Below are 26,045 nucleotides of genomic sequence, written 5' to 3'. Positions count from 1 at the left end.
TTTGATTATTTTTACGAATGAATCAGTAATTTTGAATTTCAACTTTAAATTTTCAACTAAAAGAGAAGTAATAAATAACAACTATCTAATTGTGTTGTTAAGATTGGCGGGCTCCGAAAAGTCACGTTTGTGTACATTTTTTTCATCAATAAACAATGGTTGATATGCGTTCGTTTTGATTTCACTTTTGTAAGTGCGTGTGTACATTTAATGTAATCTAATCTATAATTATGTAATATTCTTATATTAATGTAATCTAATCTATAATTATGTAATATTCTTATATTAATGTAATCTAATCTATAATATCTAACCAATTTACATGCTTATTCTCAAAAAATCTTAAGACATCTCATTATAAGGTCCTTAAGTGGCCTCAAACAAACTGATTTTTTTGGATGCCCTCACCTGTCTAGTAATGCTTGCTTAACAGTTTTACATGCTTACTCTTGAAAGTTTCAATCATATCTCATTTTCACGAAGCCATGGGAACACCATGGGTATCACCCAGCGAAAACTGGGAAGATGTTGAAAAATATGGCAACCCAAATCCCCATTATGACGGGTTTGGCGACTTATTGCCAGGAAAAAGTCGCCAAAGTCATGGCAGACCATACTGCATCTACAAGGATGATGTCACTCTCCACTACCATACGAAGGTTTTTAACAACTGGCTGTTGCGAAGATATATTTCGGAAAGTATAATTATACATCTTCGCAACAGCCGGTTGTTAAAAACCTTCGTATGGTAGCGGAGAGTGACGTCATCCTTGTATAAGTCGCCATCTGGTGGCAACGTCAGCAGTTCTGAGCTTGGCCTGAGTCTGGTCTGGCCGTCCATGTACGGTCCCTTTCGGTGTACACGAGCTCCGAGGAAAGATTGAAAAATTCTGTGCCTCTGTGGTCACCGGAAAAGGCGATCAAGGGCGTTCACCCGGAAAGTGAAAGGACGTGGGTTCGATTCCCCGCAGGGGCAGTTGAATTTTCTCTCTTTCCGAAATATATCTTCGCAACAGCCAGTTATTAAAAAACCTTCATACTGCATCTGTTCCGTTTTCTGATTTTGAGGCATAAATATGAGCTTGTTTCCCATTTATGAAGTCTCTAAACAAAGAGCAAGCAGATCCATAACATACAGTCGAATCCTGTTATATCGAACAGGAACATTTTAACGAACACGTTTCTAATCCCTACAGATAAGTTTATGTAAGAACAAAATCCAAAAACCTGGAATTCCTTTATAACAAAATTTCGTTATAACGAAGTGATTTCTCTAGTCTCTTGAAGTTCGTTATAACAGGATTTGACCATACTTTGTATATTGATTATGGCCCTTTGCTGTATTTGAAGGAACAACAATCTCACGGGATACCTATTGTACTGAGTAATGGTCAGAATTTTATATGTGATGAAATAAATTTATAAATTACAGACTGTGGAAAAAAAATTGAAATATTTTTTAATGCTTAAAAATTGTTCGATTATCTCTTAAAATGTGAAATAATAAGCCTTAAAATAATTATTTGCTGAATAGAAAGTTGATATTTAACGGCATTATAACAAATTTTACCACCTTAATTCAATAGCATTTTTTGAATTTCGAGATTTTTATTTTCTAGCTTTCATAATTTTGTTTTATTATTGAAAACTTCCAAATGGCTGCGAATTCAAAGAATTTCCTTTAATTTTAAACTATTACAACTTATTTCAGATAAAAAAAATTTTTTTAATTTATTGACATTTCTAATCTTCATATTTTCAGGAAAAAGAACATGTCTTCAAACTTCCGTAGCATTTTATCTCCCAAATGTGGGAAAAAATATTTGAAGCAAAAATCTGTGTCTTCTCCAAACTCTTTGAAAAAAGAAATGAGGAAATTGGGACTAGTCTCTCCAAGCCCCACCAAAAAGAATTTGAAACGTCCCGCTTCTCCAAAAAAAACTCCTACAAAAAAACAAGTAAGTGATCTTTGTATTGCCAAGTTTTTGATGGTTTAAACCGTAGTTTAAACTTTCACATCAAAAACCTCAAATATATTGCTTTTCAATATAAAAATTCCCATTTAACCAGTCAAGTGGTTACGACGGCGTTTGCCGACGCACAGACTTTTTTCGGTCTTTTTCACCAGTCAAGGTGTTAAGACGGCATTTGCCGTCGCTGATATACGTAATGGTGTTGCCTACGACGGCATTTGCCGACACACAGACTTTTCTGTCTTTTTCACATAGAAATGACGAAATAATTTGTCATACATGTGCTGCCATCTCTGTACAGCCATCCTTCTACTTTATTATCTCATCACTAGATGGAGTTGACAATTATATTTAAAGGTCTGAGATTATTATTACTATTATCTTTGTCATGCTTTGCAAAGCTGCATCCCCATCGTTTTTGTTTCAATTTCCAACTCCCTTGCGAAGATGCATCTGTTTTATTACTCATATATCTTTTAGCAAAGGTTCAACTACTATGGTTCCACATAAATCCATCAACAGCATTTCTTTTAGTCACAGGACATTATGACCGCCCCTCCCCACTTTTGGGGTGTCATTATGTCTCGACACATTCAAGCTATAAAAAAACAATCTATAAAAAAAATATTTTAATATTTCAAACTTCCAAGAAAAGGGAAAAAGCGCGCGCATCTGCAAAAAAAAAGTGGGCACTGCTGGTAACGCTCGGAGAAATTAGTTGGACAGTTGACTGGTTAAAATACACATTGATTGCATGTAATGTATAAGTGGTTATGTTATACAAAGAATAAGTACTTAATATCATTATGAAATAATTTTCTACTCTCTACAGAATTATTTTGGTAGATAATTGGTTAATTATGTATGTGTAAAGTACAGTTTAGTAAATTTTGATGTGTCCTTTTTAATTTGGCAGTGCTGATTGTATATGATGTTTAAAAATAAAAATTAATAATGACTAAGTATGATTATGATATGGTGGATCCTGCCTGTAATGTTTTTGTTAAAAAAAACATGAAAAAATGTTAGCAGGGAAATGCTTTAAACGGGAAATCTTAATGAAAATTACTTAGAGTTGTGGGACCGTGGGACCACAAAAATAAGTCATACCAAGCAAGAAAACATTATAAGCAGGATCAACTGTATGATACAATAATTTTCCCAATTGAAGCTGTATTCAAACACGCAAAACAATGCTTTAGGTATCCAATGCTTTGGTCTGAAGTGCTGCCACAGCTCTGCTTTGATTAAAAATACTCTTCAAAACTCTGGATTTATATGACCTAATCTAAGAAATTTTTAGGGGAGAATAAATGAGTTCAATTATTGAATTAACATATGCTGTGTGAGAATTCTTAGTATAGAATAAAATTTTAAGCAGATTTAAAATATCAAAATAATATATTTTGTACTCGGTAATTATAATTCAAAACACTGATCTACATAAAAGTAAGTTATTGTTATTTAACATATCTTTCAGGTTAAAAAGAAAACTATTTGACTACAGCGACAATAGGTTTTTGATTATTTTAATACTGAGTTAGTTTCTGAGGTCAAAAACCTAAACCCTCTCTGATGCCCTATCACATATTTTGAATAAACAGCTCTATTTTGCTTAGTAAATTAAACACAGGTAATCAGTAGTTTAGATAAAATTAATCATAAAATTATATATAATCTGTTCTAGACTCTTTGTATGTCAAAGAATTCAAAGCTGCACATCATAATTAATGCTCTTGTTTTGATTATTATAATAAATTAATGTTTAAAAATAAAATAATGTAATATAAAAAAGTAAGTTTTTCATCACGTTATATACCTATTGTGTTCAAAACTTAATCCAAAAGCATTCATTTAGGGTTTTGACAGTTTAAACCAGTTTTTGATGCAAATGTCATGTCAAAAACCATTTTTTACGTCAAAAAACCAAACCTGAATCATGAGAATCTTTATTCACTACATGAAGTTTACTACGTAATGGAAATTTCCCCAGGTATAGCAGAATTTCCATACTGATTGTGTGTTGTTTGAGTGCTAACTTAAATACATGGCAGGAGGCAGGCCCTTCATTTGGGGGCCCGTTGCCCCTGGCTTTTGAAAATACACTAAAAATTGTATATATATATATGCATATATAAAATTATAAATACATTGAGTACATGTTCTTTGCCCCCCCCCCCCTGGAGAAAGTTGAAATGATGGCCCTGGGGGGGGGGGCAGGAGGGAAGTTTATTTTTAACAATAAAGCAATATTCATGTGATTGAGTTAAATATATTTATTAACATATGATTGCCAACAAAAATTTATCGCATTACTCTTATTTTCCTACATTTGTCTAGACAAATATATTATCCTTTGATATTTAAGGTCAGGTGTGACCTTTATCAACAGAGAGAGAACTTAAGCATGGGTAATTGTAGAGTCTAATTCAAGAACCAAACATTTTGAAGAATTATTTTATATGCAAATATTTTTAAAAAAATATTGTACAGCCCTGGTGACTGTATTAGTATGATTTCTCAGTAATCACATCTCTTCAAGTATTATTCTGATTAATTTTGATTGTTTTGCCAATGGAAAAAAATATTTTTATTTATTTTTACAATAAGCAAAACCAGAAAATGCAAAAAAAATCGAACTTTTTTGGCTCTTGCATCAGGCTTTTCAATTTAGTTTTCATTAACTCAATTCACAGAGAAAATTTTATACAGTTAATTTTAGTTTTTTGGTAACAAATCTGAAATATTATTTATTTGAAATATTGCAGTATCATTTGTTATCCAGGAGCAAATTTATCAAAATAAAAATTAACAAAGATAGAGTAATCAATATCACAATACTTTTACTCATACAAGAACAAAAATACTCATATTAAAAATCTGTTGTTTGTATTTTGAATTTACTTTTAGGAAAATGATCATTTTGAGTTTGAACCAAAAATTTTTTTGCGCTGCCATTCACAAAAAAATGATCCTCAGGATTATAGAACTCAAGTTTGGGCAGCTTCATTCGAACCAGATTGTTCGAATGACAGTAAGTCTCATTAAATATTTGTGTTTTTTTATTTGTAATGTTTTTCCATTTACTACAAATCACTTTTTCATTCTCAAAAATAATTATTACCTTACTATATTTTTATACAGAAAGAACCACAGATTTAGTTGCAACGTGTGGTGGGAATATTGTGTGTTTCATCAACTGCAGGACAGGTCACGTCCTAAAAAGATATAAGAGTGATCTTCCTTCCGAGGCAAGCTATAATTTTTGTTGTGTAATTAATATTAATGCAGCATTTTTGAATGTTTCTGCTTCCTGTAAAGTTTTAATACTTGTGTTTTTTGTGTGTAGTGATATACTATAACAAGGGTGCTCAACCTTTAAGGGGGGGTCGTGTTTAAAAACATGCCATAGACCACTTAAGTAATTTGTAAATGTGCCACGTATCACGTAAGAGATCTATAGCTGTGCCACAGATCACTCCATTGATCTGAAACTGCTGGGGGTTGCTTAAGTGATCTGGGAATGTTCTGTGAACTACTTTGATGATCTGGAACTATGTTGGGTAACTTGAATCAAGTGTAACTGTACCATGGACAGCTTACATGCTCTGAATCTGTGGCACGTGTGGCTTGAGTAATCTGTAAATGTGCTGCGTATAACTTAAGTGATCCAAAACCTCTGTGGGGCACTCAAGTGACCTGAAAATATGCACTGTTTGCATTTGATTTGGAAGAAGCAAGAGATTTGGGAATGTGCCACGGGCTGCTTGAATGAACCAGAACTGTGCCATGAGTAATTTGAGTGATATGAAACTACATTGTGGGCCATTTAAGTGCTCTGAAACTCATAGATGTCTAAAGTATTTCAGATCAGTGGGTGCCCCGAGTTAAATTTAAGCAAGTAATTGTGATTTTGGATTCAATTCTGTGAGTGCTCAAACCTGTTCCACAAAGTTCTGTAGATGCTCGAGCACCCCTGGCTCCGACAGCACTGCTGGAACTGTGTCACAAGTGAGTCACTCAAGTGATCTGTAAAAATGTGCTGCCTAGTTCATTTTTACAAAATTAGGTTTGAGGCCATGAGCCTCTTCAGATGACTCAGAGGGCATATTTAACCTGCAGGTCATAGCATATATGTGCTTTAACAATAATATTGAAGCTAGTGCCCACTGGTGGCATGGCATCCTTGAACAAATAAAGTCACTATGGTAACAACGATATTAAAGCTAATGAAATGGTCATTTCTGACAGTAGTAGCAGTATAAGTGTTCAAAAGAGGGAGAGCAATAGAATTTGTGAGATTACACATTTGGGCACATTAAATTTAAACTAATTCTCCCATATTTTTTGGAACTGCTGCATTTTATTGTTTTACTTGAGTCGTTTGAATCATTTCCTTGCTCTAAAAATATTTTGATGTAGTATTTATGTAGTTTAAAACCCATCATATCTTTATTGTATCCACCCACATTAACCAGTATGCTGGGAAAAAAGTAAGGGGGACCAGAATGCTGGGAATACCAATTTCCGGCATGCAGTAAAAATCAAGCCAAATATTCCAGACAATTCTTAGATTCTAAAAATCTATTAAATTGGTTGATTTAAACATTTCTTTTCTCTGCATTTTAGTCTCCATCCATGCCGGACAATGCAGGGGAATACGGTAAATGTGGGATTCACATCCGGACTTTTATGCTAAAATTATTTGCGATTTGATCTCCCATATTTTTATAATCAAATGATGGTCACTTCAAGCTAGTTCCGACTAAAATAGACTTGTAATCTGTATAAGTTGTATTTAAAAGAATATTTTTTGTCTCCGATTTTTATCTACCCTGGTTTGGAGACTAGAATGATTATAACCTAATAAATATTCATATTAGTTTATGTATGTGTTGTGGTTTTTTTTTTTAATTAAATATTTTTGGTTATGCATTTTGATTCAATAGTTGAATGATTATTTGATTATATTTACAATCAAAAGTTTGAATTTAAAAGGCACATATTTAAATTTTTTTAGAATTTGTATACTCTGGATTGGACAGTTCTGCCTGTAAATGGAAATGATTCATTGAAAACTGGGGTAGTTGCTACTGCGGGACATGAAAAGAAGATCTATCTTATTCATCCTTCACAACTCAAATGCTATCTCAATTTCAAGGCTCATACTTCAGATATTAATTGTCTCAAATTTCATCCTTCTGAAAAGACTTTGTTATTTAGTGAGTAAGATTATTTTCTTTTTTAAAATAAATGTTTTCAATTTTGATATCTGAAGAAAATTGTGAAATGCTGAACTCAAGAGACATTCATGCTTTTAGTTAAATCAGAAACCTAATTTTTGTGCAGATAATTTGTACAGATTTGGATCAGGCAAAACGACATCTTCTGTTTCATTATAAGTCCTAAGTTTATTTATTTTGTCTTTTTTCCCAGGTTGTAGCTCAGATAAATTCATTCATGTTTGGGACATAGGCTCTCTTCTATTACCGTCTTACAAAACTTCTCATAGGTAATTATTGCATGGTTTCTTACTGCAATGGTTAATTTGCATTTTTTTAATCAATTTTTTTTAAATATTTTTGTCTTTTAGAATCATCTCAAGTAACTATCACTTCAACTGATTCAAAATTGTGTGGCTATTAGCTTGCCATCACTTGAAAAGCTTGATGCAAAGTTTTATAAAAAGAAATTGGAGATGACTTTTTTAAATTCTAGAAAATGATTCAATTCAGCAAATTTGGATACTCAGCAAGGAACTGCTTTTGCCTTGCATTATATACTAGTATCTGTTTTTGCACTAAATGAAAAAGAACACTTTTTATTAATAAAAAAAACCACAGAAACCTTGAAATTACAAAAGGAAAAAAGCTATGTGGTTCATGTATCTGGCTCTTTAGTTTCGAATATGAATTAGTTAAAACATGATCTCTATAGTTCTGCACCTAATTTGTGATAAATGTTCATTAAAGAACAGATTTTTATGATGATGCTTAGTCACGCACACAAACTATACATAAACCATACTATATCATTTCATAATTAACAATTGTTACTTCCAGATTATTTTTGGGCTCTTTCACTTTTGTAATTGAGAGTTTTCAATCAGCATTTTATTTATTTGCACATTAGAATTTCATGATGATAAAAATGTTTGAATTCCAACTTGAGTATTAGGTTTGAACTACTAAGTCATATCAGGTGGTCGAACTCAATACACTTTATTTACATGATGGTAAAATGGATATTCAGTGATCAGTAAACATTAAAAGCTTCCTAATTAGTATTGAGAAATTTTTTTATACAGACCAGTAATTTGTGAAATAGCTCACTAGTCTTAGAATTTCTCTTTGTTGAATTCATGCAGCATGGATAACTTTTTTTTTACAGATTTTGATCACCTGGTTTTGATAGGGAACTCAAGGGAAGTTTGTGAAAAATATCTATCCATACTTAGATAAGACAACAAATTTTTTTCATGGGCAATGCATTGTATTTTATCATAATTATTGTTTTTTGAGGTAATTGCTCTTTTATTGGGTTGCTGTGTAGATATATTTGACACCTATATTTTTTATGGGCTTTTCAGCCATCTTGTTGGGCATTTTTCCTGTTGTGGAATTTGTATTTGTATAAAATTCTAATCAATGAAGTTCCGATGTAGCCTTTCATTATAGAAATAAAAAAAGTTAAGCAACTGGAAAATTTCATTGATAAAACCATTAAGTTGATGTTAATCATAAAATGTGAGACTTAATTTGAAGATTTATATACACGTAGTTTTATTTGGTTCATAGTAAATGATGATCATTTTGCAGGAAGTTGATGACTTTTGAAATGCAAAGTGAAATTGTGCAACTCGCAATTTGTCCAGAACATAGCTGTCTCTTTGCATCATCTAATGCTGGACTAAAAGTATGGTCCATCGATGGCCAGCCAGAAACGTGGTCTAAGTAGGTTTTTAATTCTAAATCTTACTGAAGTATCAGATTGAAATTTTTATGAATAAAATTTTTATTTTTAAGGAGAAGAAAAAATAGCTAATACATGCATTCAATCATCCCACAGCCTATCCTTATTTTTATCAGCAACACCATAGTTGTCTATTTTATATCATGTTTCAGGGAACAACCCGTTAATCTACTTATACCAGAATCGTGTGCTTCACGTGATACCAAATTGGTTGATGGACTGACATTATTATCACCACATTATTTAGGTAAAGTGCTCAGTTTTTTGCAATATTTACCACTCCTTTCTTCTGCTGCATATATTATATTCAAAACTACCGTGGTTTTTTTAGTATTCTGGTTAGAAAATGTTTTATTATACTGTTAAGTAAGCGATTTCGGTTTTAAATGCATGATAATTTTAAGTATTTATGCGATGATTGTGCTTATAAAATCTATTCTATTTATAACAATAACTTTCTCACTATAATAAAAATTAAATTTATTTTCTCATATTTTTGTGCAAACAAAACCTTGTTTGATGAAATTTGAACCGTTTGTTGTATTATTGTTTAACATTTATAACGTACATCTCACAGGTTTGAAAGTCAGTCATAGTGGAAAAGTTTTCATTAGTAGGATTTCTCGAATTTTTGAGAAGGGAAAACTGAAGAAGAAAAAGTCTTTTCAGTTACCAGCAACTGCAATGTATCTTTGGAGTGATAGCAATAGTGATTACAATTACTTGAAGTCCAGTCTGAGTAAGTCTTTTAAAATAGTAAGTCTTTCAAAAAGAAATCAAATTCATCAATTACTTTCTGCAAATAAATGTATAGTAGACTTTCGGGTATCTGGCCTAATGTGGCAGGAGGACAGGCAGGATAATAAAAATAGCTGTATAGGCCAGAGTTCTATAAATGCTCACAGTCTACCCCATCTGTACAATTAAAAACACCCACCTTTTTTGAATCAAAACCTGCTCTTAATCATGTTTTTTGACCTCTTAGTAAAGGCCAGTACTTTATAATTGTTTGTTATGTACTTATACTCTATGTTTTAAAAATTTATTACAGAAAAAGAAGTCCAAGAATAAAATTATTGTATACATTTTTAAGGTAAATTTTATCATGTCTGACTTAATAGTAGGAAACATGAAATCGTGTATTCTGTACAGTGTACATAAACACATGCAATTTTAACCTTCTCAGCAGCATTGACAAGATATTCCACCTCCTAAAAAGCCTCTTATTTTAATATTGACAAGCTCAGATATTTTGTATGGGTAAGTTCTCAATTGACCACTTTTCCCTATATCCTTTACTTTGGACTTGCTGAAAATCGGAAGAAAGCCTACTTTATTAAAAAATATATGGCACTTTTTAAACGGGATGTTGTGAATTTTAAAATGCTGCAGAAATGGTTAAAATAAACTAACTATTAATGTAAAATGTAGGCTTAATTCTTACAAAAACTATATCAACTCATTTCACTGATAAATGATTACACTTGCGAAAAATGTCTTGGCAAAGTATATAATTATTATTTTAATTACAGAGTATTATAATAATTTTTTAAATAGGCTGGATAGTCGAGAGTCTACTGTACTTTGCATTCACACATATAATATTGTGCATTCATAGACTTTCATATTTTATTGACGAAACAAAACCTTACATAACCACATAAGTATGCTCAGTGTTCAGTCTGATTCAAATCAAATTGTTCTGAATGAGCAATGTGGTGACAGTTTTAATTGATCAGGATGGAAAAACTGATTCGGTCAATATTATCTAAATAAAACGACACTTTGCTAGCTGCAAATTTTTTGTCCTGATTGCTCCCAATGAATTAATTTTATTCAATTCTTTTTTTAACCTGGTTTAATTGTGATTTAATAATAGCTTATAGGAATTCTCATCACAAGAGTATATGTTGACACAAATTTTCTTCCTTTCATTACAGTATGTTCAAGTACTTTTCATTTCACTTATTTAGTTAAAATTACTCATTTCACTATCTCTGAGGACCAAAATCGAGCTGTTTTCTTCTCAGACTATAGAAATATTAGATGACTTTATACCTTTCAACCTATAGTTTCAATGTGAAAGATGTATTTGTAGTGGCATCAATACTTTGCCTGTTATTAACATAATAAATTATAGAATTCACCCTACAAATAGAGCAAGTGAATATATTTCTTTTTTAAAAAACATATATTATTTAAATTATTATACAGTCACGATACTGTTTACTTTTCAGGTGGTGATATAATGGCTTGTGGAGACAATGCAGGCACATTGTGGGTGTATGATACTAAGAAGTATTCCTCTGGCAAATGTTTTGAAGATTCGGAGGATGAATTGCAGTTGCCAACTATGATGTTACAGTGGCCTTTTCTGAAGTTTGAAGCGGATGATATGCTTGTCCGTTCATCAGTATGTTTCAAATAAGTTAACCTCTCATATCTCATTATGAATTTTTGGAGTTTTTTTCATATATATTCATGTGAATTTTGTTTTATTTATATATAAACTGAAGAGCCAAAAAAAACTGGTACAGGCATGCGTATGCAAATAAAGAGATATGGAACCAATCAGAGTATGGCGCTGCGGTCGGCGATGCCTATATAACACAACAAGTGTCTGGCATAGTTGTTAGATCGGTTACTGCTGCTACAATGGCAGGTTATCGAGATTTAAGTGAGTTTGAACGTGGTGTTATAGTCGGCGCACGAGAGATGGGACATAGCATCTCCGAGGTAGCGATGAAATTTGGATTTTCACGTACGACCATTTCACGAGTGTACCGTGAATATCGGGAATCCGGTAAAAAATTAAATCTACGACATCGCTGCGGCCGGAAAAAGATCATGCAAGAACGGGACTGACGAGAATCATTAAACGTGACAGACGTGCAACCCTTCCGCAAATTGCTGCAGATTTCAATGCTGGGCCATCAACAAGTGTCAGCGTGCGAACCATTCAACGAAACATCATCGATATGGGCGTTCGGAGCCGAAGGCCCACTCGTATACCCTTAATGACTGCACAACACAAAGCTTTACGCCTCGCCTGGGCCAGACAACACGACATTGGATTGTTGAGGACTGGAAACACGTTGCCTGGTCTGACGAGTCTCGGTTCCAATTGCTTCGAGCTGATGGACGTGTACGGGTATGGAGACAACCTCATGAATCCATGGACCCTACATGTCAACAGGGGACTGTTCAAGCTGGTGGAGGCTCTGTGATGGTATGGGGCGTGATATGGGACCCCTGATACGTCTAGATACGACTCTGACAGGTGACAGGTACGTAAGCATCCTGTCTGATCACCTGCACCCATTCATGTCCATTGTGCACTCCGACGGACTTGGACAATTTCAGCAGGACAATGCGACACCCCACACGTCCAGAATTGCTACAAAGTGGCTCCAGGAACACTCTTCTGACTTTAGACACTTCCGCTGGCCACCTAAATCCCCAGACATGAACATTATTGAACATATCTGGGATGCCTTGCAACATGCTGTTCAGAAGAGATCTCCACCCCCTCTTACTCCTACGGATTCATGGTGTCAATTACCTCCAGCACTACTTCAGACATTAGTCGAGTCCATGCCACGTCGTGTTGCAGCACTACTGCGTGCTCGCGGGGGGCCTACACGATATTAGGCAGGTGGACCAGTTTTTTTGGCTCTTTAGTGGGTATATTCACTTTTTTATGAACATGTGATATAACACATACAGTGTGCTTCACAAGGTGTCTGGAAGGAATAAAAATTCTGATTCTAGAAATAAACAATGATCATGAAAAATTCAACTACAGAGTAGTGCACCTCTGTCAAATAATAACAGGCAGAATATAAAAATGAAAAATTTTATACCTCTCCTCAATCAAAAAAACGTCAATTAGTAAAATTTACCCCCTCTCTTTCTGGTTCACAAAAATGAAATTTACTCTAACATTTACATTTTTGTGAATTCATTCACAAATGTATCTATGATTAAAATTCTTGATTTTTTTCAAAGTTTTTAAATTTCTCATTTAGTTATAAAGCACACAATTTTTTTAAACAAAAATTTAGCATTTCAATTTAATTCTTACATTTCCTTCTATCATCATTATATAGTGGAAGTGGTACTATCAGAAATACAATTCCTTTCTTTTGCTGATCATTTTTCATTTTAATTTAAGCATTAACCATAAAAATGTTTATTTCTTTCAAACACTCTTGCATTAAACACTGTGTTTATTTAAAAAAAATCCTGTATATATAATCATTAGACGGACCTTTTTCAATCTTTCATACACTGCAAATAGCATTGAAAATTCCAATGATGAATCCCATAGGCCACAAAGCTACACTTCTATATGCTATATAGATATATAATTATCAGGGCTGGACGAATCCCAAGTGCTAGATCATCATGGCATTCATTTGAATTGGTGCCTAATATTTTTTTATGTATGATAACTGTAGTGACCGGGTGGTAAGGCAGCACTCGACAACAGTATATGCAGGAAAACACATCGGAGGTTTAATTCATTAATGTGAACTTATTAATACGTTAGAAACTAATCACAGCACGCGAACACACATAAGCATCCCCGTGGAAGACACAATGAAGAACAAGCAAAACAGTGTGGGAGAGAGTAAGCCCCGCAACACGGTTACACAGGATATACAGTCAAACCTTGTTAGTGCGTCACCCAGTTAACACGTCACTCCGCTTACCGGGTCACTTTTTGGAAGTCCCAAGTGTCCTCAGGCAGGAATTGACACAGTTATGGCGTACTCCATTTAACGAGTCACTCCACTTACTAAGTCATATTTTTGCTCTCCCAAGAGTGACTCATTAACGAGGTTTGACTGTATATACATACAAAAATTCCAGTGGCGCCACCTAAGGGTTTAAACACAAATATGCAACAATAACTTAATTGAAGTTGGAGGACAGACATTTCTGCTAGCATGTAAATGGGTCCCTAGCCCCGTACAAGTAAAAAAAATACACTTTTTTTTGAAAACTTTATTTAACATAATGAAATGGTACATAATAATGCGAAAAACAAATTCATCGAGATCCCGTGGATCTGTACTGATGAACACAAAGTATCGATGAGTAATTACAATGCAATTTCAAGGACAGAACAAACAGATAAACAAAGAAAAGGTTGATAAATGTATCGAAATAATTCTGCATCTGTGTGTGTATGTGAGTGTGATCAAGTATGCAATCAGAATACAATATGACATTTCAGATATACAGTATACTTTCATATACATTATAAATGAAGAATATGAAATGCTAGTGATGCGAGAATTGTTTAGCTACTTCGATAATTGGAGGCAAACAGCAGGAAGTGTACTTTGACATTGATAAAATTGAATTTAGCACTGACCGATAGAGCTCTGTTTTTTTTTTCTTTCCTTTCAAAAATGATTGTTTATGTTAACTATTGGGAAAAGATAATTTTTTAAACGTTTTTTCAGTAACGGTAAGGAAAGGGAAAAATAATATACTGTAGTTTGTTATAAAATTTCAGAATAAGGTATGTAAAATGGTTTATTTTAGATCAATTTTGTTGGGGAAAAAATTGCTTAGTGCCTATAACATTTTGCTAGTGCTCAATTTTATTTAAGTCCCATCACTTTCCATTAACCTTCATATAATTAGTTCATTTTCAATTTTTTTTATATCATCAGGTGAATAAAAGTTTGCTATGAAAAGGCTGAATTACAATTGTATATTGTTTTATGTGCCATATTGCTTTATAAGTTTAAAAAAAAACTTGATTGCTTTTCTTTTAAAAAATTAATTTCAAATGGTGAACATGCATTTTAAAATTACTTTACTCTCTGCAACAGGCTTTAAAATGCAGAATAATCACTGTTACCTACCTTATATGAGATTCAGATAAAAAATATGTAAAACGAAAAATTACGTAACGGCAGGGCCACCCTTATCATATGCAGGGCCTGGTGTGAAAATAATTTCGGGGCACCCCAGCCTTTATTTCATATGTTTTGTGGGGGAGAAAAAACAAAAAACTTGGTTTTGCCATTTGATATTTTCTCACTGTAACTGTTAGAGTGACACTGTTGTTTTCCATATCATTCTTGAGCACATACCTCAAAATACCTTATGCCAAAATTTCATTCAGTTTCTGTGAATGGTATGATAGTTAGGGGCCCATATGTCGGGATAGTTTTTTTATAATCACCCCGTATATATATATATATATTTTTTTTTTCCCCCTTTTCTACTACCATAAGTGCATGGCTTCCCAAACCATTGGGCTCGGTGCAACTGCACCTGTCGCACACCCCCAAGGACAGCTCTGCTTAATAGATTAAATACATAAGGTTTTATTTTTCCACTTCAAAAAGTTGTTAAGGTTGTGTCAGTATAACAGCTGCATGAGTTTTGTGTGTGCAGGGGGTGGTTTAGAATGCATCTGTACAGAGCAGACAACTGCTGGTAGTGTGAGGTTTTCTGCTGTTGAAAGTTTTAATCTCCAGGAAACCTTTATATCAACGTTATGAAGACATATTCTACTATAAGGCATTAAAAAAAGTAACAAACTATTGTAAAAGGATAAACATGTTAATTCTTTTGATTCATTCCTATTGTGAGTGTAGTCTCCCAACCATGAGTTGAGACTTGGCTATGGCATGTCAGACAATTGTATTTTTTTCCGGAAGGGCAAGCCAAATGTGAAAGTTAGGCTTTGATGAGCTATTCTTAATGCACAATTGTTTGCTCTCTTTAAATCAGTTGAAATGACTTAGATTATCACAAAAAAAATAATAAATTTCTCATATTTGTTTTGATCTTTTAAAAATAGGTCATAGTGAACTCTGTCACCTTCAACTGGAATGGTGAATATCTTGTTGCCTGTACAGATTCAAATATTCTGTGCCTGTGGGAAAAGAAAAGCCTTTAGACTTTCATAGGTCAATCTAAATGGTTAAAAATCTCATTGTGAACATTTTCATCTTGTGTAAATTGTTAATGAAGTTTTACAATTTTTATGAATTTGTATGTATCTAATGTATTTTTTAAAATCTTTTGGGGGTGGAGAATCTAACCTCAAAATTTTGCCATACAAGGAGACATTTCTAATGAGGAAAAAAATTAAAATAAGATACATTTTAATTAACTTTTTATTCTTAGATTGACTTTCCTGTAAGTTTTATGGACTAATTATAATTAGTTCAAAATGAAACCATCAAAATAAATTAATTTAACATGAAAATCTAAAACTCAACAAATAAGATAATTCAAAGTTTAAGACGTTTGTAAGGCATCCCTTTCATCATAAACTCTGATAGATTAGCTTGCAGTATCTGGTTTTTCTTTACACTGGCAAGCCTGTTCTCGGTTTTGTAACACTTGAATCCCTATGTTAAAAAAATGTTCATAATTCTTTCAAGAATTGTAAACATTCATCACAGGGAAACTCTTCAGCAGTGTGGATTCCAACCTGGAAAATCTTGAAACATTTCATTCCCCAGCTAGACTAGAAGACTGCAGCTGTTCTCTGAAATATAAATTAAGGGAAAACATTTTGTTTCCTTCAGTGTATATGAATATGATGATCTTTTTTTTTTAGTCAAAAGTTTTGTTTAGCTAAATTCTAATTTTTTCTTTCTGATAAAATTAATTGCAGAATGGATGTGACATAATGCAAATAAGAAAAAGATTATATTCAAGAGCTGGAAATCATGAAATTAAATTTCAGGGAGGAAAAAATATTTTCCTCATTCTATATAAAAACTTGATTCATTTAAATATTATTTTGATTAAAGAGAGATGCACATAACATCTCTACCATGTAAAGGATACATAGAATGACTCAGTTCTTGAAGCTAAAAGATAAATGAAAAATTAATAGATATAGACTTATAGAAGAATTTAGTTTATTAATCAAAGATAAAATAATCATTAGGTATTTGTTTAGTTTTCATGAATAAATAATCAATGAATCAAAATTGACCCATTACCCCATGTTTAGACTATTACAAAATCATAACTCACATTTGCAGTCAGCTTGAGCAAATTATTTTTTGCCATCCTTATACCTTCTTCAGTATGCTGTCTAAATAGAACAAAAAAAATAAATAAAAAAATAACCATAAAGAATGATAAACTATGAAAAAAAGAATTCAGAATTCTGTAAAGTCACATCCATTTTCCTGAGGTAACATTTTCCTATAATGATGAAGAAATTATCATCACAGTCTGAAATTCTCCTACCAATGAACACGAAGGGAAATAACAATAGATGCACATTAGATAATTTAATTTTGATTTATCGAAGTAGACTTGTAATGATCATGTCCAATAATTGAGGTTTTACTGAACATCAATTTTTTTCTTTCGTATATTAATATATACATGGTGAACACTTAGGGCCCCCTTCGCCACAAACCACTGGGGAACCATTGATCCTAGAGGCATACTTCCAATTACAAAATGGATCCAAATAACGTGAGAACTTCAGATACGTCATTCATATTACAAGAGGTTGTGTATTTATCAGAATAAAAATTTTACTTATTGTTTGGCCACCCAGTCCTTAAAATACCCAATTATAAAGTTATAGCCCTGTCTCTCCCGAGGCCAACAAAGGAAAAAAAACAATTCCACATTTTTTAAGTGTAATCTTTGCTGAAATATTTGAATTCAAAAATCACCGAAAGTGATGGGGAAATAAGTGCAGAATGAGCTTGGTCGTTAGTTTATGCCATTCTTACTCTCATGTTCAGTGATTTTGGGACCCACATATCTCTGCAAATATTACACTTAAAAACGTGAAACTTTTTTCCCCTCAGGGAAGACAGGGCGACAACTTTTTAATTTTGTTTTTAGGACAAGATGTCTTCATAAAAAGTTAATCTTTTTAATTTCGATAACTATACAAATCCTTTGCAATATGAATGAGGCATCTGAAGTCTACAAGTTATTTGGATCCATTTTCTAACCGGGCGTATGTGTGTGCCTCCAGGACCAACTGTTCGTCAATAATTTGCAGCAAAGGGACTTAAGCTGGTTCACCCTGCATATGGGGGTCATGACAGGAAGGGGGGAGTGTTTGGATGATGCTTACGTCATCAACCACCCTTAATAAAAATATGAAACATTCTTAATGGCATCCTGAACTAACAATCTCCCTATTGATAAGTCCCCTACAGAACCACTTTAGTGATCTCAACATGTTTCACGGATCCTTCAAGTGCTCTGGAAATGTGTTTGGGCCACTTAAATACTCTCGAACTGTGCCATGCATCCTTCAAGAGATCCGTAATTATGACGCAGATCACTTAAGTAATCTGGGAATGTGCCGGGGGTAACTTGAGTGATGTAAAGCCACACTGGGGATGATGCTTACGTCATCAACCACCCTTAATAAAAATATGAAACATTCTTAATGGCATCCTGAACTAACTAATAGAGCACTTAAGTTATAAGTGCTCTATTAGTTAGTTCAGGATTAGCACTTATAACTTAAGTGCTCTAAAACTTTGCCAACTGTCACTCAAGGGATTTCTAAATGTGCTACGGATTGCTTAAGTGTTCTGGAACTGGGTCGTGGGTCACTTATGTGATCTGTGAATGTGACACAGGCTAACATGTGTGATCTGAAAAATGTGCTACAGGCCTACTTGAGTGATCTGAAAATTTGTCACAGGCCGCCTAAATGTTCTGGAATTGTGTCATGGGTCACCTAAGCGATCTGTAAATGTGCTGCTTAGTTCATTTTTACAAAATTAGGTTTGAGTGGGCGGGTCACATATGGTCCCCAGGCCAAGGATTTATCATTATTTGGCTTAGAGCAGGGGTTCTGAACCAGTGCTCCGTGTACACCTCCCAGGGCCTCCACAACGACTCGAGAAAAATAATCAATAATCAAATAATAATAAATCTGTAAATTTGATAGATAAATAAAAGAGGCCTACAAGTTCTACCATAAAAATTATGTACAAAAAGGGTTCTTTGAGTCATACAGGGCTCCCCCATAGAAATTATATACTGATAGGGCTCGGCGAGTGAAAAAAGGTTGAGAACCGCAGGCTTAGAGGATGTGTCACAATGAATTTCTTAAAAGGAAATTTTGAGTTCTTAGCCTTCGAATAGCATTGAAATTAACAGAAATTGATTATAATAACATATAAAGGTATTTTCTTTTGCAATTTTGATTTTTGACAAAATTTTTGCATTAAAAAAAAAAAGATTTTTTGATCATTTGGGGGGGGGGAAAGCGGGAGTTCCCCCCCCCCCTCCCCACGTACAGTCGCTCGTCCTATCCATATGTGATAGGAGGTAGGGGTGCAGAAATGATGAAATTTTGTTGACAAGGGGGGGGGTGAAAAATTGCTGACATAATACTTGAACTTCCCCATATTTATAAACATGAAAACACTTTATTTTCCTTTAGGATGATTGGTATTCGAATGATCTGTCAAACAATTTCTTACCCACATAGTTCTTGTTGAGCATTCAGATCAAAATGCAATCTGGCAAGCCTCTCTTGCTGCTCACGCACATTTTCCATTCTCTCGAATGTGCAGCCCTGTCCTGGCGAAGAATAATCATAACCATCAATTTGATATTTAAAAAAAATAAACTTTTTTGTTCCAAAATTTAATCTTTTTCTCAGTAACAACACTTAATTGCTTTTGATTCATACCATGACAGGTTATCAGATCAATTTTTGACAGCCTGTGTGCTGTCCAAAACATTGAGTATTTTTGCTCCAGGGTGACCAGATCCTAATCAGACAAAACCCGACGTTGCTGGTCATTGATAGCTTATTAATGACTAATAATAAGGCCAAATTAAGTTATCTCATGTTTACCATCTCAAAACCCCACTGAAACAAGTCCCTGAAGGTAGGTCATGTGGTGATACTCCACCATTTTCCTATAAGACATATAGACATACGCAAATTGGGGTGCGGTAGCTCAGGTCAATAAGATACTCACCTAAAGTGCCAAAGGATGTTAAGAGGTATCGTGAGTTTCATGCCTGGATCGTCCTTGTCAGAAACTTTCCTGACATGGGAGCCACATAAACAGCGACATGACTGATTAAAAAGACAGGAAATCTCACATCGAGGGGGTTAGCACACCAACCTCTCAGTGAGTATAAAAAAGGGCTGCTGTTTGGAATGGGAAATAAATTGTAGGTCCCAATCTAATTAACCTTCATTGTGCAGGAAAATTACTTATCTATTTCAGTTTCAAGAGAGCAATTCCTGTAAGCTTCAGACCGCTCAACAGGAAAATGATTGGTGCAAAAAAAATTGTGAAATGATATATCAGTTTTAAAGTATTTTATCTGTCTGTCAGCTGTATATGAAATTGATTGATATACTCATACATACCAAATGCTTCTAATTTTCCAGAATGGAAATCCTCGAGTAACTGGAGTAAACCTTGCTCCATTTTTCTAAAATCTGTTGTATCTGCTCATGGAAATAAGAAAAACTTTGAAAAACTGATATAAAGGATTGTTATTTATTGATGAATTTAGTGAGTGAGAACAAGAAATATCACAAACTTGAAAAAAAAAAAACTGATGCTTTACTTTTACAAACTCAGACGAGCAATTAGTAAAATAGTTTAGGTTGTGAATGGGAAAGACATTTAAACAAATGGTATATTTGTAGAGAAAGATGTACTCCCCACCTGTTAATACTAGATACAGTCAACACTCGATATAGTAACCTCCTTTGTCCTGTCGAAAACAGACGTTATACTGAGAGGGTCATTATATCAAAAGGAAAACATACATGATAGTTGTTCTGTGAAAACATTTGGGACTTATCCTACCAATCACTATAATGTGGGAGTCTTTACAACGAGCGTTGACTATATATTGAAGATTGGCTGTTTAGTGAAGATACTGATTTTAGGAAAAATTTCATCTCTGCCCTTACTGGGAGTGGTCTTGATGTCATTTACAAGCCATTAGCTGATTGTTGTCACCATCCACTGCACGGTACATTCAGCATATATAATGTAACCACAGAAAGATGACCATCACGAAAATGGAGGATTCATTCTTCAGTAAGAAGAAATGGGAAGGGGGGGGGGGGAACTACAGCAGCAACCTTTAAGGGGATGTTCTTCCCCCTCCCTCATTTCTCCCTACTCAACAATGAACTCTGTCTTTTTCGTCACAGTCAGAGACCATCTTTCCGTGGTCACACTATAAATGTACTCCACGGGAGAAATATTCTGTCACTATTGCTTAGCTTGGTAGAACAGTCGGCTGGCATTTGAAGGACCTGAGTTTGTGTTCTGGTAGAGGCAGAGGTGAAATTGTTTCCAAAAATCGGTATCGGAACTGTCTCATTTAGCATACATATGCATTTTAAGGGATGGAAATGTCAGTCCTCTGTAGCTTAATGGTAGAGTGATCGCCTGGACTATGAGAGGGGTGGTGGTTCGATTCTCTGCTGAGGCATGTGAATTTTTATCTGCACTTGGTATCCAATCTTTCATTACTTTGTATGAATATATATATGTTGCCATCTGGGGGGGGCTATTGTCGGCAAAAGCTATTAGCTGAGCTAGGAGGCTGCCTATGTGCGCTCCCATTTAAGCTGTCTTTTGGAATTATTATATTAAGTGACTGTACACTTTTTGTTTTGATGCAAAACAAAAAGTTTTGATCATTTTTGTCGCACCACAGTCATTTCTGCACACGAGGGCTAATTAGACCGGGACCTACAATTTTTTGCTAACTCCGAACGGCAGGTTTGTTTTTTATACTCATCGAGAGGTTGGTGCGCTAACCCTCGATGGGGGACTCCCTGCGGTAGCAATTTTTTGCTGCAGTCAAGTCGCAGTTTTTTGTTGTACCCCTGTGTCAGGAAAGTTTTCTGACCAGGACGAACCGGGTATCGAACTTGCGACACCTCTAAACATCCTTTGGTACTTTAGGGGAGTATCTTATCGACCGGGCTACCGTGCCCAAAACAAAAAGTACAGTCTAACAGAACACTTACTATTACAGAAAAGTAAGTTCTTAAAAAAAAAAAGAGTCCTCTAACAGGTTTGAAGGGGGTCAGTGAACTTGGATGGCGAAACAATTGCCATATGCTTTTATACATTATAATATACCTAATGAATATTAGGATCACAGCTATAGTATAATCCCTTCTTTCCCGGTGACTTTTTTGGTGAGTTCTTTACCGGAAAGCCAGTGGTTTTTTTTCTCTGGTCCTCTTTGGTACTGAATTGCCATTTCCTGTCTTTGCAGCACCATCCATTCATCAGGTGGTGCTAGTTTGAAGGAGAGTACTCATTGACCCTTCTTTGTCTTTCACAGGTCATTTGAAACTGCCTTTCATTTATTTTTTCCATTTTAGCGAGAGTAGCAGTGGTGTACCCTTCTCTGTCGTAGTCAGGTCAGGTTGTGCTGTTCCTTTCTACCATTTTTTTTATCATGCTGTCTTAGTTTAGTGTAGTTTAAAAATATCAGGATGTGTTCTCTAAGACCATCTTTTTTGCATACTAGCTATTATAATTTTAATCCCGCAATCAAGTTTTTATTGAACCCGGAGAGCTTCTTTTTCTGTGAGTTGTATTATTTAAAAGAGGGTCTTTTTGCTGTTTTAATATTTTCAATCCCATGTCTGGGCTAGGGTGTTACATTTTTAATCTCAATCACTCTTTTAGTCTGAATGTCATTGTTTTTATCCTTTTTATAGTCTTTTTCATTTTAACAGCCATAGTGTTATCTCCCTTTTTGGCAATTTTTTTCGCAAGAAAGCCATCTAAAAGCAGGATTCCATTTTACTCTTAGTGACTTCTCAACATGTTATTGGACGTTTTTCTCCCCAAAGGAGAAAGTCTCCGAAATGGTAAGAAAAAAAAAATTGCCAAAACCATATAGTATAGTTGTTTTGAATATTATTTTATAAAAGGGGTGTGTGTGTGCGTGTGGCCTTTTATTTTATTAGCACACTGGTATTAGCTTTTGGCGAGAAGATTTTACAAGTGGTTACTGCAGGACTGGACAAGCACCAGGTCGCTATGGTGACTAAAAAATTGATATTCTTTTTGTGCCTGAAATCCCATATTTCGTTGGCGTAAGAAAGAACGGGAGAGATATAATTTGGTAGCAGAATAGTTTGATATCCCAAGTGGAATGGCTAAGGTTTGTTTAGACACTTCTGATAAACATAGTAAACATGTTTGTTCCAGCATGGGTCAGCTGAGGTTATGACACCGAGATATTTGATTTGAGAAACTTGGGATAACGTTAAATTAGTGATGGAGTAAGTATTCAGGAGGAAGTAATTTACGAGTAACTTTCATGAGAACCGTTTTTGAGATATTGATAGGCATTTGCCATAAGGAACACCAGTCAGTGATGAAAGGTTATAGTGGAGAAGTTCTTGATTGGACTCTTGGTCAATGATATGGTAAATTACACAGTCATCAGCAAAGAATCTAGTGGTGCAGTGGAGAGATTCTGGGCGGTCATTGATGTAAATTAAGAATAGTAACGGGGAGAGGATCGATCCTTCAGGGGTTATGATCATTAAAATGGACAAACTATTTACAATATTTTAGGAAAGTCTCCAAGTAATTGTATGTTGAAGCCAAGTTTTAGCAGAATATCTACTAACATGAAAGAGGGTCACTATGTACCGAAAAAGTAAAAAAAGCATCATTTTGGACCTTTTCCTTCAGGTAAAATTTTTTTTGGCGTCTAGATTTTTTTGCTATTTGTCCAGCTGTGGGGTTACTAGGAATGACGTTGGTTGAGTGCATCGCCAAATTTCGAGCTGTACAAAATTCTGCGAATGCTCTAGTCAAAGTGATCACCTCTTTAGTATTGGCCTATATTTATTTTTCCTCACCAGCATAACTCACCTTTCCCGTTGGAGTGTTGGCTCCGTTTCGGAGTCATCCTCAGATCCATCTTCTTCTTGGAAGCGGGGTGGTCGTAGAAAGTGCCTGAGCTGGAGAAAGTCATGAGGCTGTTCTTGCTGGTCTGGCTCACGGACAGCGAATTCGTGACGCACACCTGGATCTCGGATTGGGATTTGGCCATCGTGTACTCCGGGGTATTCGTCCTGTCATTGCGGACGCTGCCGGTCGAGACGGGGCCCTTACCGTTCCGGTGATTAACGACTGGTGAGTTACTGGTGTTTATGAACTTGCTTTCCTCCTCTCCCTCATTTTCTACATCATCACCACCATCATCATTGGCCTTTTTCTTTTCGTGTTTGTCTTTCTTGCTGTCACTATCGAAGCATTCGATCTCTATCTCTTCGCTGTCCTTGCAAATCAGAGGCTGGTCCGTCGGGACAACCACTTCTAGATTGCTTTCCGTCGCCATGTCTAAACAATCTCCGAAATTGTAAACAAACGAATCTGTTGCCAAACCGACATAAATAAACTCCTATAAATAACCATAACAACTGTGACCATATATCCCCATTTGCTGAAAAACCGTTCCAATTAAGATTCTGATTTGGTGACTTTTTCTTAGCAAGATTTTTGTTTTATTGCAAAAGAAGTCTGAAAACCTCCCAGTTGTATTCATAACTGATAATTAGTACAATTTTTCTCACTGAAAATCGACTGTGGTCTTTTAATCGTGTGCTGCCATCTTCTGATTTGCAAGAAGACTTGTGTTTAGCAAATATTTAAATAGATGGAAGCACTAGTTTCTTTCTTAGAGAATTTAACGCGCCAATTTCAAATGGGGTAATTTTACTTTATCGATAGTAAATCTCGGGCTGAATCGTTTTATTGCTCATTCGGAGAATGGATACGTTTTCGGGTGGGTTTTAATTATCGTGTGGTTTCTTTCATGTAATTAAATTAACCATTTCAGTTAGATTCAGTCGGATTATAGTAGAAAAATCAGGACCGTAGCGTGCCTTCTTGGGGCCACCTTTGAAAGGTTCATTATTACGCAAATTAAGTGTAAATTGTTTTGGGGTCACCCAGTGGACTCTGGGCCCTGGAGTAGTGCCCCGGTTGCCCAGCCTAGTTACGGGCCTGGAATAGATTGGATAATATTATCAGATTAGATTAGAATCGAAATATCGATATATAGGGGCCGGCCAAAGCCCGAAATTCAGACATTGGCCGGATCAGCTTTGCGAACTGGACTATTTCGGGCTTTGGCAGTAACACATATACACATGTGGATTGGTTTTCCTTTTTTTTCCTCTCGTTATTATTTGTACGGAGAGATGATGCTCACCTCTACCTTCCCGGCCTATGGAAATAATAAAATTTTTTCACGAAACGGGAAGGCGATCACCCCATCGCTCTGCAACCGCCTATGGTCCGATCCTCCGTAAGAAAGCACTCACCCTCCTCCCCAAAAAAAAAAAATTGACGGAGAGTAGGCTATATGGAACCTACCTGGGTTAAGTAGGGTTTTTACGTAACAACAAGACTGCCGCGAGTAGAGTAGAGCAACGGTTATCAATATTTTTGACTTTAAGTAGGCCTTTTTTTAGAATGAATGAGAGAAGTTGTAATTGAATTTGTATAGCTCTGTTTCGACTAGAAAACAATTATTGTTCTCAATTGTAGTAGCAACATCTGTTGTGGGCATATGAAAGTGACGTTACCATGGGCGGAGATACCCCCCCCCCCCCCAGCGTCGAAGGTAAAGCCGACTAATATAATGTATTTGCGTATATATGCTAATATAGTGTATTTGCGTATATATGAATTGACATCATCATGTCTTAACAATCAGCGTGCCTCCCCAGACTTTCAAGTCTATCTTCGCCTATGGACGTTACCAAGGATGCGCGCTCATGTATCCTCCATTTCTGAGTTAGTTTTGGAATCTAGCAACCCCACAAAACACACATGTTGAAATGCCCAAACACTTCTTTCAAACCGAGTGCAATCTCGGCCTGCCTAAGGGCGGTCATCTTGTGACTGGCCAGAAGACTTGTGTATAGCACATATTTGAATAGATGGAAGCACGTTCTCCATTCAAAATCGGAGAATTTTGCGCGCCAGTTTCAAATGGGGTAATTTTACTTTAGCGTAGCATCGATAGTAAATCGGACTGAATCGTTTTATTGATCATTCGGAGAATGGATAAGTTTTCGGGTGGATT

General features: G+C 35.1%; 2 protein-coding genes across 2 annotated transcripts; one reads left to right on the top strand and one right to left on the bottom strand.

Moving 5' to 3' along the window:
* Nucleotides 1-99: 99 nt before the first annotated feature.
* Nucleotides 100-15,961, top strand: LOC149077180 (leucine-rich repeat and WD repeat-containing protein 1-like). The gene is made up of 11 exons (XM_089244914.1): nucleotides 100-189; nucleotides 1,763-1,958; nucleotides 4,884-5,007; nucleotides 5,118-5,224; nucleotides 6,994-7,195; nucleotides 7,410-7,485; nucleotides 8,792-8,926; nucleotides 9,098-9,192; nucleotides 9,523-9,684; nucleotides 11,183-11,358; nucleotides 15,775-15,961. The coding sequence occupies exons 2-11, from the start codon at nucleotides 1,773-1,775 to the stop codon at nucleotides 15,871-15,873; spliced, it is 1,362 nt and encodes a 453-aa protein (XP_089101040.1). The 5' UTR covers nucleotides 100-189; nucleotides 1,763-1,772; the 3' UTR covers nucleotides 15,874-15,961.
* On the bottom strand, nucleotides 15,185-24,310 carry LOC149077179 (uncharacterized). The gene is made up of 6 exons (XM_089244915.1): nucleotides 23,822-24,310; nucleotides 20,317-20,397; nucleotides 19,409-19,508; nucleotides 16,968-17,028; nucleotides 16,776-16,798; nucleotides 15,185-16,470 (listed from the first exon to the last, which is right to left on the bottom strand). The coding sequence occupies exons 1-6, from the start codon at nucleotides 24,288-24,290 to the stop codon at nucleotides 16,434-16,436; spliced, it is 771 nt and encodes a 256-aa protein (XP_089101041.1). The 5' UTR covers nucleotides 24,291-24,310; the 3' UTR covers nucleotides 15,185-16,433.
* Nucleotides 24,311-26,045: the final 1,735 nt, after the last annotated feature.

The sequence above is a fragment of the Pholcus phalangioides genome, unplaced genomic scaffold, assembly GCF_987345545.1.
Source record: "Pholcus phalangioides strain wild (caught in Gottingen) unplaced genomic scaffold, Ppha-v1.0 ptg000015l_1, whole genome shotgun sequence".
In the NCBI taxonomy this organism is placed as follows: domain Eukaryota; kingdom Metazoa; phylum Arthropoda; class Arachnida; order Araneae; family Pholcidae; genus Pholcus; species Pholcus phalangioides.
The sequence above is the reverse complement of the archived record's forward strand: the minus strand, read 5'-3'. Positions and strand labels throughout refer to the sequence as shown.